Here is a 15450-nt window from a genome sequence, read left to right on the forward strand (position 1 = left end):
TGAAAGGGGTCACCAGTACAAAAGTTTGAGAACCCCTGCTATAATTTGTGCTAACTACATGAATGCTTGAAAACATTTAGTCAAACATCATTCTTGTAGAGCAAGATTGCACTGGCAGAGGTTCTTGAACATGATTGCCAGCCAAAACATATGTTTGCTCCAGGTCTCAATAAACCTTTTTCTGTAGCACTCTGGTACTTGAAGAACGCATTCTGTAAGGCAAGACTAGAAATATGGAATCAAAATTCTTCACTGTGTGAGTACAGTCTTGCTCACTTTTTGAAATTCCCTACGCCGGACAGATCACCATTAATGACTCAAAACTGAAGAAGCAGCTGAGCACAGCAAGTAGGGATTTGCATGCTTTATGGCTCTGCCAGAACTCTGCCTCACAAATGTTTCCAGACATTTGTAGCCAGCACAGTTTGTGTCCCCGTGTGGCAGGGTTGCAGATTCCTTAGGAACTAAACTCAGAATACGTAGGACACAGACATTCATGTTACAGAACAGTCCTTTGTGTTTTGGAAATTATTTACTATAATATCAACACACAAAACAAGGGATCTCTTAAAACCTGCAAATTAGATTTTAGATTCAAAAACAGAATTCCACCAAATATGGGGCCAAATCTGGATTAACTGCATCAATATGTTTGTGTATTGAGTCCACACAGCTGCCCTAAGCATCTCAAGTAGAAATGACCTGTGTCTGATGTTGCCAGTACATCTTTATTTTTTATAATTTTATTGTGTTTTCTGAGTTACATCAAGAAAGAAAAAGTATTGATTAAACGATAAACTTTTAGGAATTCAAAGTAGAAAAAATTGTTTGGCTGAATCTTCAGAACAGACTCTCTGGATTAATCACAGGGAGATCCGTTAGACCATTCAGTTAACACATACCTCTAAATGTTCAAAATGTGTTATGGTGGCACAGAATGTCTATCATTAAGAAATACCAAGAGTAGCTAAGTTAAAAAAAATTATTCAGTGATTCATCCAAACAACTGTTCAAATTCTCATCTGTCATGTCCTCCTAATTATTTATAATTTAATTATTCCAAGAGCAATGTTTTGGCATCATATTTTTAAAAAGCGATTCCTCTCAATGTATCATTTAACAAAATCTTGAACTGTCAATTCCATGCAGCAAAAACAACATATGCAGGAAGGAATATAGAAATAAGCTGAACCACTGTTCTTTTGTCAAACTAACAAAAAACTAGAAAGTAACACAGCTTCTTTTCCTGTACATGATAACATTGAATTCCAAGAAAGAAACAGGGACCAGATTCTCTGGCATTGAAGAGTACCCCAAAAAGATACATTACAGAATAAGGGTACACAAGTGCCAATGAAAGGAACCTAGATAATTAAATTACTGTCAGTAAATTCAGCTTACTGGGTCAGGTTTAGTGACTAATTAAAAGCAGGAGCTTCCATGAAAGAATATTAAATGCATGAGTCTATCCAATGTGATAGCACTCACTTGTTTAGCTGTAGTATACTTAAGCCAAAAAGCAGTGGATCATCATCAGTCACACTGCAACTATGTACAACATGCTTCCTTCCAACTGTGATTAAAAAGCATCATGTTGCCTTCCAAAGAAGCCCAAAATCTACAAGACCATAGAAAGAGCTGCATCAACTAAATATATCCGAGGAAAATGTCATATATATATTTTAAAAATGCAAGCAAATAGCACTCTTTGTGTTCAATAAACTTTACAACATGCAGCAAATGTATTTCATTCTATGGTGCACTGCAGATCTAAACAACATACCTAACATCTGAAAGGAATACACACCTCTAGATAACTCATAATAGAAAAATGAGAGAAAGCAAGGTGCCTTTACTGTGAAGAAAATCTGTCCTATTTTAGTTCCATCTCTCTTAACAGACATGGAGCTATAGATCTTCGGGGGGGTGGGGAAAATGTGAAAGGATAGCTCAGTGGTTTGAGCTTTGGCCTGCTAAACCCAGGGTTCTGAGTTCAATCCTTGACGGGGCCATTTAGGGATCTGGGGCAAAAATTGGGGATTTGTCCTGCTTTGAGCAGGGGGTTGGACTAGATGACCTCCTGAGGTCCCTTCCAACCCTGATATTCTATGATCTTAAAAGTATAGTAGAAATAGTAACAAATAAATACTTTTTTTTAAATTTTGAGTAGGAATTTCTAAAGTACTGAATAGAGTAAGGAGCAAAAGTCTCATATAAAAATCAATGGTATTAGAGCTTCCTAACTTCTCTAGGTACTTTTGAAAACCCCACCCATATTTCCTAAGGGTAAAATTCACTCCTTGGCAGAGTCCACACTGTGGACGCCCCTACAGTAGTCCTGATGTGGTAAGCAGAAGTGGAAACTGGGTGGCTTGGTGACTCAATAGATTGGTGCAAAGGGAGTACTGACTGTGGACAAAAGCTGCTACTCCCGCCCAGCCCTTGCCCCTGAGTTAGGGGGTAGATTCATCCCAAATCTCCTTACAAGATACCCCTATGAACTTTGGATTCTTTATATGAGCTTCCAGAATATCTCCTTTTACTACTGTTGGGCTCGTAGTGGTTTGGAAGTCATAGGAGCCTTATAATACACCACAAGAACTCTGAGAATACTTCAGTAATACACAGTTTTGGTTTATTTTTAGCTAAAAACGAAAATCTCAAAATTATTGTTGTTGTTGTTAATATTTATGTAGTACACTTTACAGGCTTTACAAATAAAGACAATGATAACACACTTCCAGCCTTGAATCAGACTTATTTTCCAAAAAGTCTTTGTTCTTGAATGAGCTGCTTACAAAATGAATCCATGGTCCTTGTCACTCAACCTGTTACTTGGAAACGGATATTCTTTCTAGAAACTATAAGTTCTCTCTACCACAACATAATCAGGTAACAGTGAATCAAAAATTCAGAAAAAATAAAATGGCAATTTGCATACAGACAGTAAGCACTCCTCAATTTTAATTAGTCAGATCTGATTATATCTTATTTAAAAAGCCTCTTGAAATCACTTTATATAGTACATGTTAAATACAAAGTCATTTTAACAAGAACATTTGATTTTAGTTGTAAATTCTTGAGATTTGTTACATGTTTTAATGAAAAATACTGCACAAATACATAATTTGATATAAATTTTTTCACACTGATAAACATACCTGGTGTACTTTATTCAAATGCAAAAATCCTGGACTGACTGCTGTATTTATAAGATGAGGTAAACCAGCAGATACTCCAAGAACTGCTTGAGAAAACACAAGATACCATCCTTGACAAATTTACAGAATTTTTAAAAGTTAGGCAAAGAATGATTTTTAACAGTTATATACACTTTATATATTTGCCTTTTTCTAAGTATTTCTATAGGATTTAACATTTAATTAACTGACTAAAAATCAGGACAGTGAACCCTTTTAATACACATGTGGCTGAAGCTTATTATGCAGAGAGACTCTTATCCTGCAATTAATAGCACATAGGAGAACTGCTATGTCTGCCTGGAGCCCCACTGAAGTCAACAGGGTTCCTCAAAGGTGCACAGGTCTTCTCATTCACTTTAAACTGCAGGACTGGGGCCTTAGTTCAAGTGCTTTGATAGATACATAGTCATTGGATATACAATTTCTGTGTAGTCAACTGTAAATAGGTAATAACTTAACATGTCATCAATGGCCCTTAGAAGTTAATGGCAAAACTCCCCTTGATTTCAGTGGGTGCATGATCAGGCTTTCTATTAGGGACAGTCACACTAGACAGAAACTGAGTTAAAATAAAGACTAAATACAGATTCCCCAGCCATGCTGCTCACCATTTTACAATACTACAGAGTGCTTACAGTAACAGGGAGAGCGTCAGCAGCCTGAGGGAACAAACGATTATAGGCAATAAAAACATGGGGAATTTTTGGAAATTAAAAGATGAAATATTCAAAGTTACAAACAAAACTGTGAGCTTTTTAAAAGAATTCAGGAGACAGTGTTAAAAATACGGTGAAGCTTGTAGTTTCATGGTTAGTGAAGGGACTGGGTTATTGTTCTTATTTCATATATTTATGGTAGCACCCATAACCTGCTAGGAGCTTTCCAAATATTCAAGAAGAGACAATCCCTGCTCCAAGGATCTCACAATCTGAAGACAGACAGACAAGCAGAGAGACACGTTAAAGGAAGGGAAACAGCATTAGGAAAGTTACACACAAGTAAACTCTATTCACTCTGGAAGCAGCATGGGAGAAACAAGCCGTTAAGCGGCACTTAGATGTGGAGAGCACAAGAATATTACATGTAGGCTCTATTCCTGGCTCTGCAACTGATTCCCTGTTGGACTCTGGGTGAGTTGCTTACCTTCCCATGACTCAGTTTGCCCATTTTTACAATGAGTAATACAGTAATAACCATAGGCATGTCCTGAGAGTGCTTTGGTAAAGTTATGAAGTGCAAAGAATTATTATCAAAGTATTGCATAAATAGCAGCTTATACCATCAACCTATGCTGTTCCTTCCCTTTAAATTGTGCTTCTGTGCTCCCTTAAAGAGTCTCACTTTGCTGCTGTTCTCCCTGGAGTGGTCCCCACCGAATGAGATCATGCCCTTTCTGCAGAGACCCACAGTGCACTTCCACACACTCAGTTGTTCTTACACATCCCCTCTGTACAGATTTCTTTCAGGTGGAGCTACGGAAATAAAAGTGACTTCACAAAAAAGGGCCTCTCCTGACTAAATAGATTTGTTCCTCTGTGTATTCAGGGTCATATATGCTTCCTTTCCTAAGTAAAATACTTTATCACCCCTTTTAGGACTGCAAAGACAGTGCAGCTAAGAAAGAGCGAGCAGGATTCTTTTTAGCCCTATCAAAAGAATTATTAAGAAAATTCTGATTACAAAATCTTTAGTATGGGTCATGATGTACACATCAGACAGAATCCAGCTTCCCATAGTGAGTCTGCAAGGCTGTCACAATTTGAAAAGCCATCCTTTTAAATGTATCTTGAGCAAATTTAATACAGAAGCCAGCGTGAGGCAAATATAAAACCATACAGTGACATTTGAACAGCGAACCTTCTGAAAACAACCACACTCAAAGCTGTCTTGCACTTTCCCCACCTTCACAGATACCTCTTAATGCATTACTGCTCTCTCATAAAAAGCCACATATACACTTATTCACAACTACAGAATCCCACACACCTGTTCCTTGAAATACAGGTAAAATTCTGATTCTCCAAACTCAATTATGCAAAATTCAGAAATGCCCCCAAGAGTGGAATTTTGTTTTTCCCAAAAATCTCAGTTTTGTGAATTTCCAGGAACCATTGAAAAATTCGGGTTCACCTGTACATAGGGCAAGATATTCATCTCCATTCTGGCCATGTTCTGACAGGTATAAGGGCTGAAGTAATGTAAAGGGACCCTAAAAGTCCTTTATCCAGCAGCAAGAGGACTGTCCCCAAGCTGGCACTGATGAAGAAAGCCATAGGCTGCCTCCCAAAGACCCACTCATAAGTCCGGACATAGGTATGCACTATGGAGCTCTCCTGGGAGCAGGAGAGTTGTGCTGGGTGCAGGCCCACAGCACACAGGAGTGTGGCCCGCAGAGCAGCCCAGGGAAGCTGCTGTAACTTGAGGTACATTTACACTGCAAGAAAAGGTGCATTTTAACCCAAGTTAGTGAACACAGGTTAGCTAACCTCAGTTAAGAGCACTCTTATTTTTGGGGGGGAGGCGCAATATAGACATCCCCAGACAGCCCTCAGGACCTCTCTGAGTTAAACTAGGGGCCTCTCCATCCCCCAAAGCAACCCAGGATTGGAAGGGTGCTCAAGTGGCTTAAAGCCACCTCATCCCTCCCAACAGTCTTAGAGGCACTGTATAGATTCTCACCCACACCCATAATATTTATAGCACAGCCATTCATTCTTAAGGCAGGTCTATGCTACAGCCTAAGCTGATATAACTTACGTTGCTCAGGGATGTGAACCCCCCCCCCCCAAAGTGACACAAGTTTTACACTGTCCACTTCAGCGCTATGTCGGCAGGAGACGCGCATCCGCTTCTCGCCCAGGTGGAATGATTATGCCGACGGGAGAGCGCTCTCTCGCTGGTGAAGATGTGCTGCAGCTGCGCCAAGGCAGCGCTGTAGTGTAGACTTGCCTCACTGATCTCTTCAGACTGACCGCTCCCATTCTTATGCCTCACACTTCAAATTCTTTGAAACATGATACCTTACTTTTAATTTATTGTCCATTCAAATTAGAAGGAAAGTTCCTTTGGAAGTAGGACAGTGTCTAACAGCATGCTTGTAAAATGTTATATATATTTTACGGAAACACACAAGAAAGAAATAATTTTAAAACGGTATGAACTGGAGAGGGACTTGAGCGGCAAGTTCAGATCTGGAACCAGATCCCCAAAGTTTGAGTGTGTTTGGATCAGAGGTTTTGTTTTAGACCAATTTCTAATATAAATATCAATAGATTGCAGAGTTAGCACCAGGGTGTTTACAAGGAGCAATGATACTTAAATTCACTGTTTGCAGTGTTATAGCCATATTGGTCCCAAGGTATGAGAGACACAAGACAGGTGAGGTAATATCTTTTATTGGAGCAACTTCTGTTGCTGAGAGAGAGAAGCTTTTGAGCTACACCTCTGCAGAGGTATTAATTGCCCGCTTCATCAGGAATGGTCTCTTGCAACATGTGTTAAATCCTAATGCTTCACAATCTTTTCTACCTTGTATTTAGCTGTGACACTCTGATTACCTTTTCCTGAAGAAGAGCCCCGTGTAGCTTGAAAACTTGTCTCTTTGACCAACAGAAGTTGGTCTAATAAAAGATATTATCTCACCCATCTTGTCTCTCACTTAAATTAACTGTCATGAGAGCTTGTTGTACATATGTTTTCTGTCACTTTTGTGAAGAGGACTCTCTTGAGGCAATTATAAACATATGTATTTTAAAAGGTTGCTCCTGCTTTTTTTTTTTTAGCTAAAGCTTGTTATATCACTAAGCACACGGAATTATTTTCTTATTTATCTATGTTTTAAAAGGCTTACCACGCTTACGAGCACGTCTACACAACTGGGGCTGCAGTAACATTTGTAACATGGCTGGGTTATTTAAACTCTTCATAATCTGCACTGGATTTGGCTCTGGAAGCAATCCTTTTCTATTGTTTCTCATCTGGAGATAAGAGAAATATGGAAACATTAGACTCAAGGGTAAACAAAAGCATATTCTGTTGCCATGACTACCTCAAACAAATTTGCTGGTGCAAACCCTTTATTTATAAAATAAACAGATCTATATTTGGATATTATTTCCTTGATCTCCATGTGTCACACACCAGAGTTCAAAGATCAGTGTTCCTGCAATTTCCATTCACCAAATATATGTAATTAACCGTTTCATTGTAAAGCTTGTTAGTAACATATTCCAGCATTTCCTTTACACTGAAATTAGCACAGTTGCTGCATTTCTCTCCTTCCCCTTTAGGTTTCTAGATAGGAAACAATAAGAAAAGTATAAAACTAACAGGCACAACAGAACCTCAGTATTCTCATTACTTCTCTCTCAACCTTTTAAACCAGGGGTTCTTAAACTTCATTGCACTGCGACTCCCTTCTGACAACAAAAATTATTACATGACCCAAGGAGGGGGGGTCCGAAGCCTGACCCCAGCTGCCCAGGTGGCAGGGCCAAAGCCCGAGTCCCACTGTCCCAGGCGGGGGGAACCAAAACCCAAGGGCTTCAGCCCCAGGAAGGGGATCTGTAACCTGAGCCCCGCCACCCAGGACTGAAGCCCTCGGGCTTTGGCTTCAGTCCTAGGTGGTGGGACTGGGACTTTGGCCAACAAATCTGAGTCAGTCCTGGTGACCCCATTAAAATGGGTTTGTGACCCACTTTGGGGTCCTGACTCACAGTTTGAGAACCACTGTTTTAAACCATTCATTCATAGACTGAAATTATAATGTAATGTTTGTAGGATCAAAAAGATTTCAAATACACGTTCTCTTCATGTAAATATTCCAGTATGAAAAGAAGCTCAAAAAATGTTCCCCACAGCAATCCCGCTCTCAACCTGTCACCCTACCCCCTCACAACACAAAACATACACACACATAAAACCCACAGGGCAGGTTTTTTTCCTGGAAAAAACACATTTTCCCCACAACTCTGGAAAGTAAAGAAGGAAATGTAGTCCCCCGTTACGACCAATAAAATATGCCATCTTTAATAACACTAAACTCAGCTCCTCTTCTACAGAGTTGAGGTGAATAACTCTATAGAAAAGCAGCTGAGTTTACTCAGAGATATCCAAAGTAATGAGAATATTCTGCTACAAGCTTCAAGACAGCTTCATGTACCACTTACCTTCCCATCCAATTTTCTAAGAAATAATTTGATATGACATGCAGGGCATAAAAGTTTCATTCTACACCAAGCATGAAATTAAGTCATTCCCACTACCCTGACATTTATTTTTAAATTACATTTACTTGTCTCATTTTAAACCAACCTATAGTTGTTAAAAAGCACTCTCTCTTAGTTTAGTTTTGAACTGAAACCATCTCTTACCCCTAATCCCTGCGGTTCATGTCCTTGTCTTAACTAGGAAGAAGTTGAGTTTGCCAGCTAGCTAACACGAGCTAGCCAACTCCAACCTAAACTCAACCACTTTTCTAGTGTAGATGCAGAGTAACACTTTGAACAGACTGAGTTATAACCTAAGATCTTGGTTAGAGGAAGGTTAGAGAAACCACCTTTTCATTTGTAAACAGATCAATTTTGATGTGTAGTCACTGTGAGAAAATAAACATGGAACTCCACAATGTCATTTTACAAAGTCACTTGTCAGAACAGAACTACAATTTAAGTATTAACATTTCACTGAGCCAAATAGCTTTCTCCAGTTCAAAAAGAATTTTCACTTGGCTGAGTAATAATCTTATTAAAATACTAGGCTGATTATAAAAGCACTTATGGACTTCTCTTCCAATGGATTTTATAAATTCTTATATATGTACAACATATAATATAAACATTTAAAGTGTTTTCTCTTTGAAAAGGGAAGGTCTCTTACCATACGTTGTGCTGCTATAAATGCAGCTAGTGTGCTTCGTCCTGGTGCTCCAGGAGCACAGTACGATACCTGGACTCTCTTTCCTCTGATAGTCATACCATCTGTGACTTCTTGCACTTCCTCAGCCTGCTCTGCAGTCTCATACTCAATCACTGCAAAGCCACCAATATAACTGCCTTCGTCCTCAGCAAACTGAAATGGCATTTCACAATACACTGAACACATTACAAACATTCAGCAAGTATTTTAAAGCATTTTCTCCTCCCCCTGCATTGAGCATGAATTACCTGTGCAAAATCATTAACACATCTGCAGTCATAAGACAGAAAGAGGTGGGTTACAAATAGTTGTAATAAGCCATAAATCCAGTGTCCAGAAGTTGGTCCACTAACAGGTATTACCTCACTCACCTTTTCTCTCTAATATCCTGGAACTGACATGGCTACAACTACACTCTGTACAACAATGAAATTGATATACAGTTACTTAGAGTCCTGATGTGGAAAAGGGACACCCCCCCCCCTTTTAAATCTGATTAGAAAAACATCATCTAATTCTCAGCTATTTAGTCCTGGAAGTAATCAGGCCTATAACAGGAATCTGTTTACAGCCTCTTAATGATTCTGAAGTAGAGGAAGATAGGTTAGTACAAACAGCAAACAGCTTAGAATTAACCTTCAAGAACTCTTATAAGAAAAGAGAGCTGGGAAAATTCAAGGACTCCTCTATGATGGGTTCGATTTTACACCAAGATAGCTGCACTGGTACAAATCATTAGTGTAGATATGCGGAAAGTGGCTTGCAGCAATGCAGCTTACTTTGGCTTCAAACCTGGGCAAAGAAAACTGCTTCAACCTGCAAAGATGCAGCTGCCAGTATCTGTGTAAATATATAAGGAAATTAAACTTTCCAAAGAAAAATGTGCTAGGAAAAAAATCCCTCAAAACTAAACACCAGTGAATACTTTCTAGGGGAAACTGAAAGGTGAAGTAGAAAAAGATAGGGCAGTTGCCTTGTTCTCTCTAAAGCAAGCAAAAAGGCGGTTAGACAATAACCTTTTCATAGGTCACACACACACACAGGGAACGTAGGTATTTTTAGGAACTGTGTCTAAACATCCGGATTCAACTCTTACTGAAAGAACAATCTGTATTTCCAACACATAAGGAGGCAATGGAGAAAGAAAGGCTTAAAGAAGAGTAAAGATAAGGATAAAAGGAAAGAAATACAGAAAAAGAAAAGAGTTCCCAAGCAGAATTCTCCACTGACTTCCAAACACGTTAGATTTACATGATGAAATGTGTCAGTTAGTAGCAGAACTAACTAATATATTCCTGAAGAAGGTTAACACACAGCTATGCAAAAGAAGCCATAGTAAAAAGAATCATAATTTTTCCTCAGATGACCTCTTAGCCAAAATTCAGAACTAGTACTCCACCCTTATTCTCTTTTGCCTGTCAACTGCCTTTTACACTATCAACCATGCTCCTCTTGAAATTTTCTCCTCGTTTGGCTTTGCTGATTTCGTCCTCTCCTGGTTCTCTGAGCACCTCTTTAATTGCTCCTTCAGCATGTCCTTTGGGATGATCTTCCTCAACCCCCCTCTAACTTTCTGTGAGGGTTTCATAGGGCTCCATGCTTAGTCCCCCCCCCCCCACACACACCCACACCCCTTATATACGGGTAATCTCATCTGCAAACACAAATTACCATCTCTATGCTGACAACTCACAGATCTACCTCTTTATTCCAGACCCGTCTCCTTCTGTTCAAACTAAAATCTCACTCTCTAGACATCCACAAGTAAATGTCAGCGAGTCATCAGCTCAAGCTCAACATGGCTAAAACAGAGCTTATAATCTTCTCCCCCAATTCCTACTACCTCCTTTCTTAATCACTGTGGACAACACCGCCATCCTGCCTGTCACTCCCGACTAATCTGGGCATCCTCTGCCACATGGACCTTTCTCTAGGACCTCACATCCAGGCTGTCTAAAACTTGCCATTTCTTTCCACATCAAATCTCTAAGCTATGGCCTGGCCTGTCCATCCACACCACTAAAATTCTTATCCAGGTTCTCATCATATCTGTTACTGCAACATCCTTCTCTCTGACCTTGACATTTGCAACCTTACCCCTCTAATATCCATTCCAAATGCTACTGCAAAGCTCATTTTCCTAGCTCGTCACTTTCACTGTGTTCTCTTTTGCTTTCTTCCTTTGGAGTCCTCCTTCTCTATTGTATCAAACATAAGCTACCTGTCTTCACTTTCAAGGCCCTTCATGGCCTATCCCCACCCTGGCTATCATCTCTGGGCTTGTCTATGGACTATGGGAGTGTGAACTGTAGAGGGCATCAAAGCATTGCCTCTATCTGCCCTGTGCGGATGAGGCTGGAGTGAACTAGAAGGTATGTGGTTTGCATTAACATAGTAGTGTTTGAAAGAAGACTACATTAATTCAAGCTATGACCTTTTAGTTCATGCCAGCAGTGTCCACACAGGGCAGTTAGAGCGCCATACTTTGATGTGTACAGCAGTTCACACTCTAAAGTCTGTGCAGTGTAGAATCAGCCTCTTTTTCACTATCGAGATGTCGATTCCCTCCTCCAATCAGCCCTTGATGCCAGCCCTCATCATCCACTTGTTAAATTTTCAAATGTGCTTTCTCTCCACACTTGGGAGGTGCTCCTAGTAAACAGCTGCAAAACTAGCACATTTTTCTCCTTAAAAACTCTCCTTTTTAGTGATGCGTACAAAAAACTTGACAACAGCTAGGTTGCTGGTGTGCTGAGACCACTGATGATCATACTGACCAATACTGTCTCAATTTTCCTTGTACTCGTCTTTCTGCCTGTGTCCATTTGTTGTCTATTATCTCAAACTTAGATTGCAAAGGCCAGATTTTTAAAAGTATGTCAACATGTAACTTCCCCTGATTTACCTGAGAGTTAGATACCTAAATATCTTTAAAATTTAACTCTAAGACTCTTGATGTATGGATTGTCTTTTGGTTCTGTGTTTGTACAGTGCCTAGTACAATGGGATCCGGGTCCATGACTAGGCAGTATGGTAATATAAATAAATAGTCATCGCAAATATTTGTTATAAAATGTGTTATAAAGATTCTCCTGGCATGAGTTTGGAATGGCTGCATTACATGCTTTACCATAATGTTTTGTTTAGGTCACAATTTACAGAAAAATATCACATGGTTCTGCCATTAGGCTCATGGAATCACCAACACACATGATACAACAAACACACACCAGATGCTGTGGTGAAATCCATTTATCATTGTGATTAAAGGTGCAAGAAAAATGCACGTTTTAACTACCTCAAACTGCATAGTCAACATGGTTTTATGGAAAATAGGTCTTGTCAAACAAACCCGATTTCATTCTTTCATGAGATTACAAGTTTGATTGACAAAGGCAACTGCGCAGATGTAACTTACTTCACTTTTGTAAGACATTTGACTTAGTACTGCATGACATTCTGATTAAAAAATTAGCATTATATAATATAATCAGAGCACAAATTAAATGGATTAAGAACTGGTTAACTAACAGATCTCAAAAAAGTAGGTGTCCATGGGGAATCATCATTGAATGGTGATGTTTCTACTGACAGGTTTCAGAGAAGCAGCCGTGTTAGTCTGTATCCACAAAAAGAACAGGAGGACTTGTGGCACCTTAGAGACTAACCAATTTATTTGAGCATAAGCTTTCGTGAGCTACAGCTCACTTCATCGGATGTTTCTATTGGCATTCTGTAGGGATTGGTCCTAGGTTCAATGGTGTTGATCATTTCCAACAATGACCAGGAAGTAAATATATAATCACTGGTGAGAAACGTTGCAGATGACACAAAGACTGGTGGAATGGTAAATGAAGATGAAGATAAGGCAGTCATGCAGAGCTATCTGGATTGCTCAGCAACCAGAGGTCATTCAAACAAAATACAGCCAAATGTAAAGTTACAGAACTAGGAACAAGGAATGCAGGCCATATCTATAGAATGAAGGACTTTATCCTGGAAAGCAGTGACTCCGAGAAGGATTCAGGTGTAGTAGTGGACAAGTAATTGAACATGAGCTCCCATTGTGATGACATGGCGAAAAGAGCTAATGTGATCCTTGAAGGCAAACAGGGGAGCAGTGCGTATGAGTAGGGAGGTGATTTTTCCTCTGTATACGGCATTGGTGAGACCAGTACTGGAACACTGCATATAGTTTGGTCCCCATTTTAAAACAGATGTTGAAAAATTGGAGAGGGTGCAAAAAAGAGCCACAAAAATTATCTGAGGGCTGGAGAAAATGCCCTGGAGCGGGAGACTTCATAACTCAATCTTTTTAGCTTATCAAAAAGAAGAGTGAGAAGTGAATTGATTACCACATACCAAAACCTTCACATGGAGAAAAACAGCAGGTACTAAAGGGCTCTTTAATCTACTGGAGAAAAGCAAAACAAGAACCAATGGCTGGAAACTGAAACCAAACAAATTCAAATTAGAAGTTAGGCACAATTTTTTAAAACAGTGATAGTGATGAACCACTGGAACAAACTACCAAAGAAAGCGGTGGATTCTCCATCTCTTGATGTCTTCAAATCAAGACTGGATGCCTTTAGCCAAACACAAGTTACTGGGCTCAAAACAGAGGAACTGGCTGAAATTTAATGGCCTTTTGATATATAGGCGGTGAGACTAGATGCTCTAATGGTCCCTTCTGGCTTTATACTCTAGGAATCATTCTGCCCACTAATCCGTCACCACCAAGAATACTAAAAATCCAAATATTTGAACAGCTTTCCAAAAGATACTTAAAAATAAACAAACACCCACAATCACCCATGACTTCAACAGAAGGTTTCATTCTGTTTCCCCTCCTAGTTACCACTGGTCTGAGGTGCTTAATAAACAATGTTAGGTCCTGGACCAGTGACCAGTTTAGGGTCCAATATCTTGGCGATCATCATTACTAGGAAGAAAGTCTTTATACAACTGGAGAGCTGTAAAACTAATTTTTCCAACAGATATATCACTTATTTCTTGTGCTGGCACATCAGAAATTATTAGGTCCTGAAGATGTAACTTTATGACTTATGGAAAAACTATTTTAGACATTTTTAGAGGTTTCTAAGATGTAGTTAATGTATTTTAATCTCTCTAAGTGCTCTACAGTTAGACTCAAGATATTAATACAAACTGGATTTATCATTGAAGAATACAAAAAATATTACCAATAATAATTATTTACAAAGTTCTCTAAAACATTTCTGAAATAATGCTTCCATAAAATACATGGAGAATGAATGTATAATAAATGTTTTATTGGCACTCATCTGGGATGACCTCCTGCATAACTCACCAGGGACTTATCCTGGTCATTCCAAACTCATGGCAATAAAGCATTTATACCACTTCATATATTATGATGTATATGTGACATGTCATTCCACATTATTTATGAAAATACGCTTATGATAGTAATATGACATAACTGAGATATACTTTATGCAAGATGGCTCATGTGAGATATCACTGGAAAGGTTATGATTTACTGAATATGATTATCCTATTTGTATGCATGTATCATTTCTGTATCAGAAATTAGGATTATTGAATTTATATCTATATTTCAACTATGTTACTTTGGGTGACATCCCCTGCTAACATTTAAGAAACAACAATGTAAAAGCCCAACAGGTCGGATGGCCCATCAACAAGGACAGTGGACTGTAAAAGAGCTTGGTCTTCCTGTGAACCTGTGGGTCAGCCTGTGAAGAATGGCTACAGGGGTCCTACAGATGCATTTGACCATGTCACCTGATACTGGAACCCATCTTGAATTCTGTACTTTTCCACAAGAAGTTTGGGGTTGGGGGTGGGGGGTCAAGCTGGGAAACAAAGGACTCCCGCCTTATGCAAATCCTATTTAAGGGTGGGAAGTGAGATAATCCAGGTCATCAGTTCTCCCCTGCTACCCCAACCAAGATAACTGCTGGAAACAATTAAGACTGAACTGGGGGAAAGAACTGGACCCAGACTGGAAGGGTGTCTGGCCTGTGAGGAAGATTATTAGAACCACATTTAGGGTGACAACTTGCATGTAACCAGTTTCTTTAGTGTATTAAGATTAGTTTGCGTGCTCTGTTTTATTTTCTTAGTAATCTGCCTTGTTCTGTTTGCTACCTCCTTAACTACTTAAAATACATCTGTTATAGTTAACATATTTATTTATGGTTTACAATATAACCCAGTTTATCTGATTTCTAACTGGGGGGGGGGGGGGGGGAGAGAAGTTGTGTATACCTCCTCCACATTGAGGGAAGAGGTGAATTTCATATAATTTTGGGTTTATACTCCA

At 39.3% G+C, this 15450-nt stretch overlaps 1 protein-coding gene across 1 annotated transcript in view; it reads right to left on the reverse strand.

The window, feature by feature from the left end:
• The window catches only part of RAVER2 (ribonucleoprotein, PTB binding 2), a 59356-nt gene that overhangs the window by 18110 nt on the left and 25796 nt on the right, over positions 1-15450 (reverse strand). Inside the window, exons 4-6 of the mRNA XM_074961594.1 lie at positions 9081-9272; positions 7054-7180; positions 3162-3247 (exon numbers count right to left, since the gene is read on the reverse strand). Of these exons, the coding sequence (XP_074817695.1) occupies positions 3162-3247; positions 7054-7180; positions 9081-9272 (405 nt within the window). The remainder of the gene's footprint in view (positions 1-3161; positions 3248-7053; positions 7181-9080; positions 9273-15450) is intronic.

Source organism: Natator depressus, chromosome 8 (assembly GCF_965152275.1).
Source record: "Natator depressus isolate rNatDep1 chromosome 8, rNatDep2.hap1, whole genome shotgun sequence".
Classification (NCBI taxonomy): Eukaryota; Metazoa; Chordata; order Testudines; family Cheloniidae; genus Natator; species Natator depressus.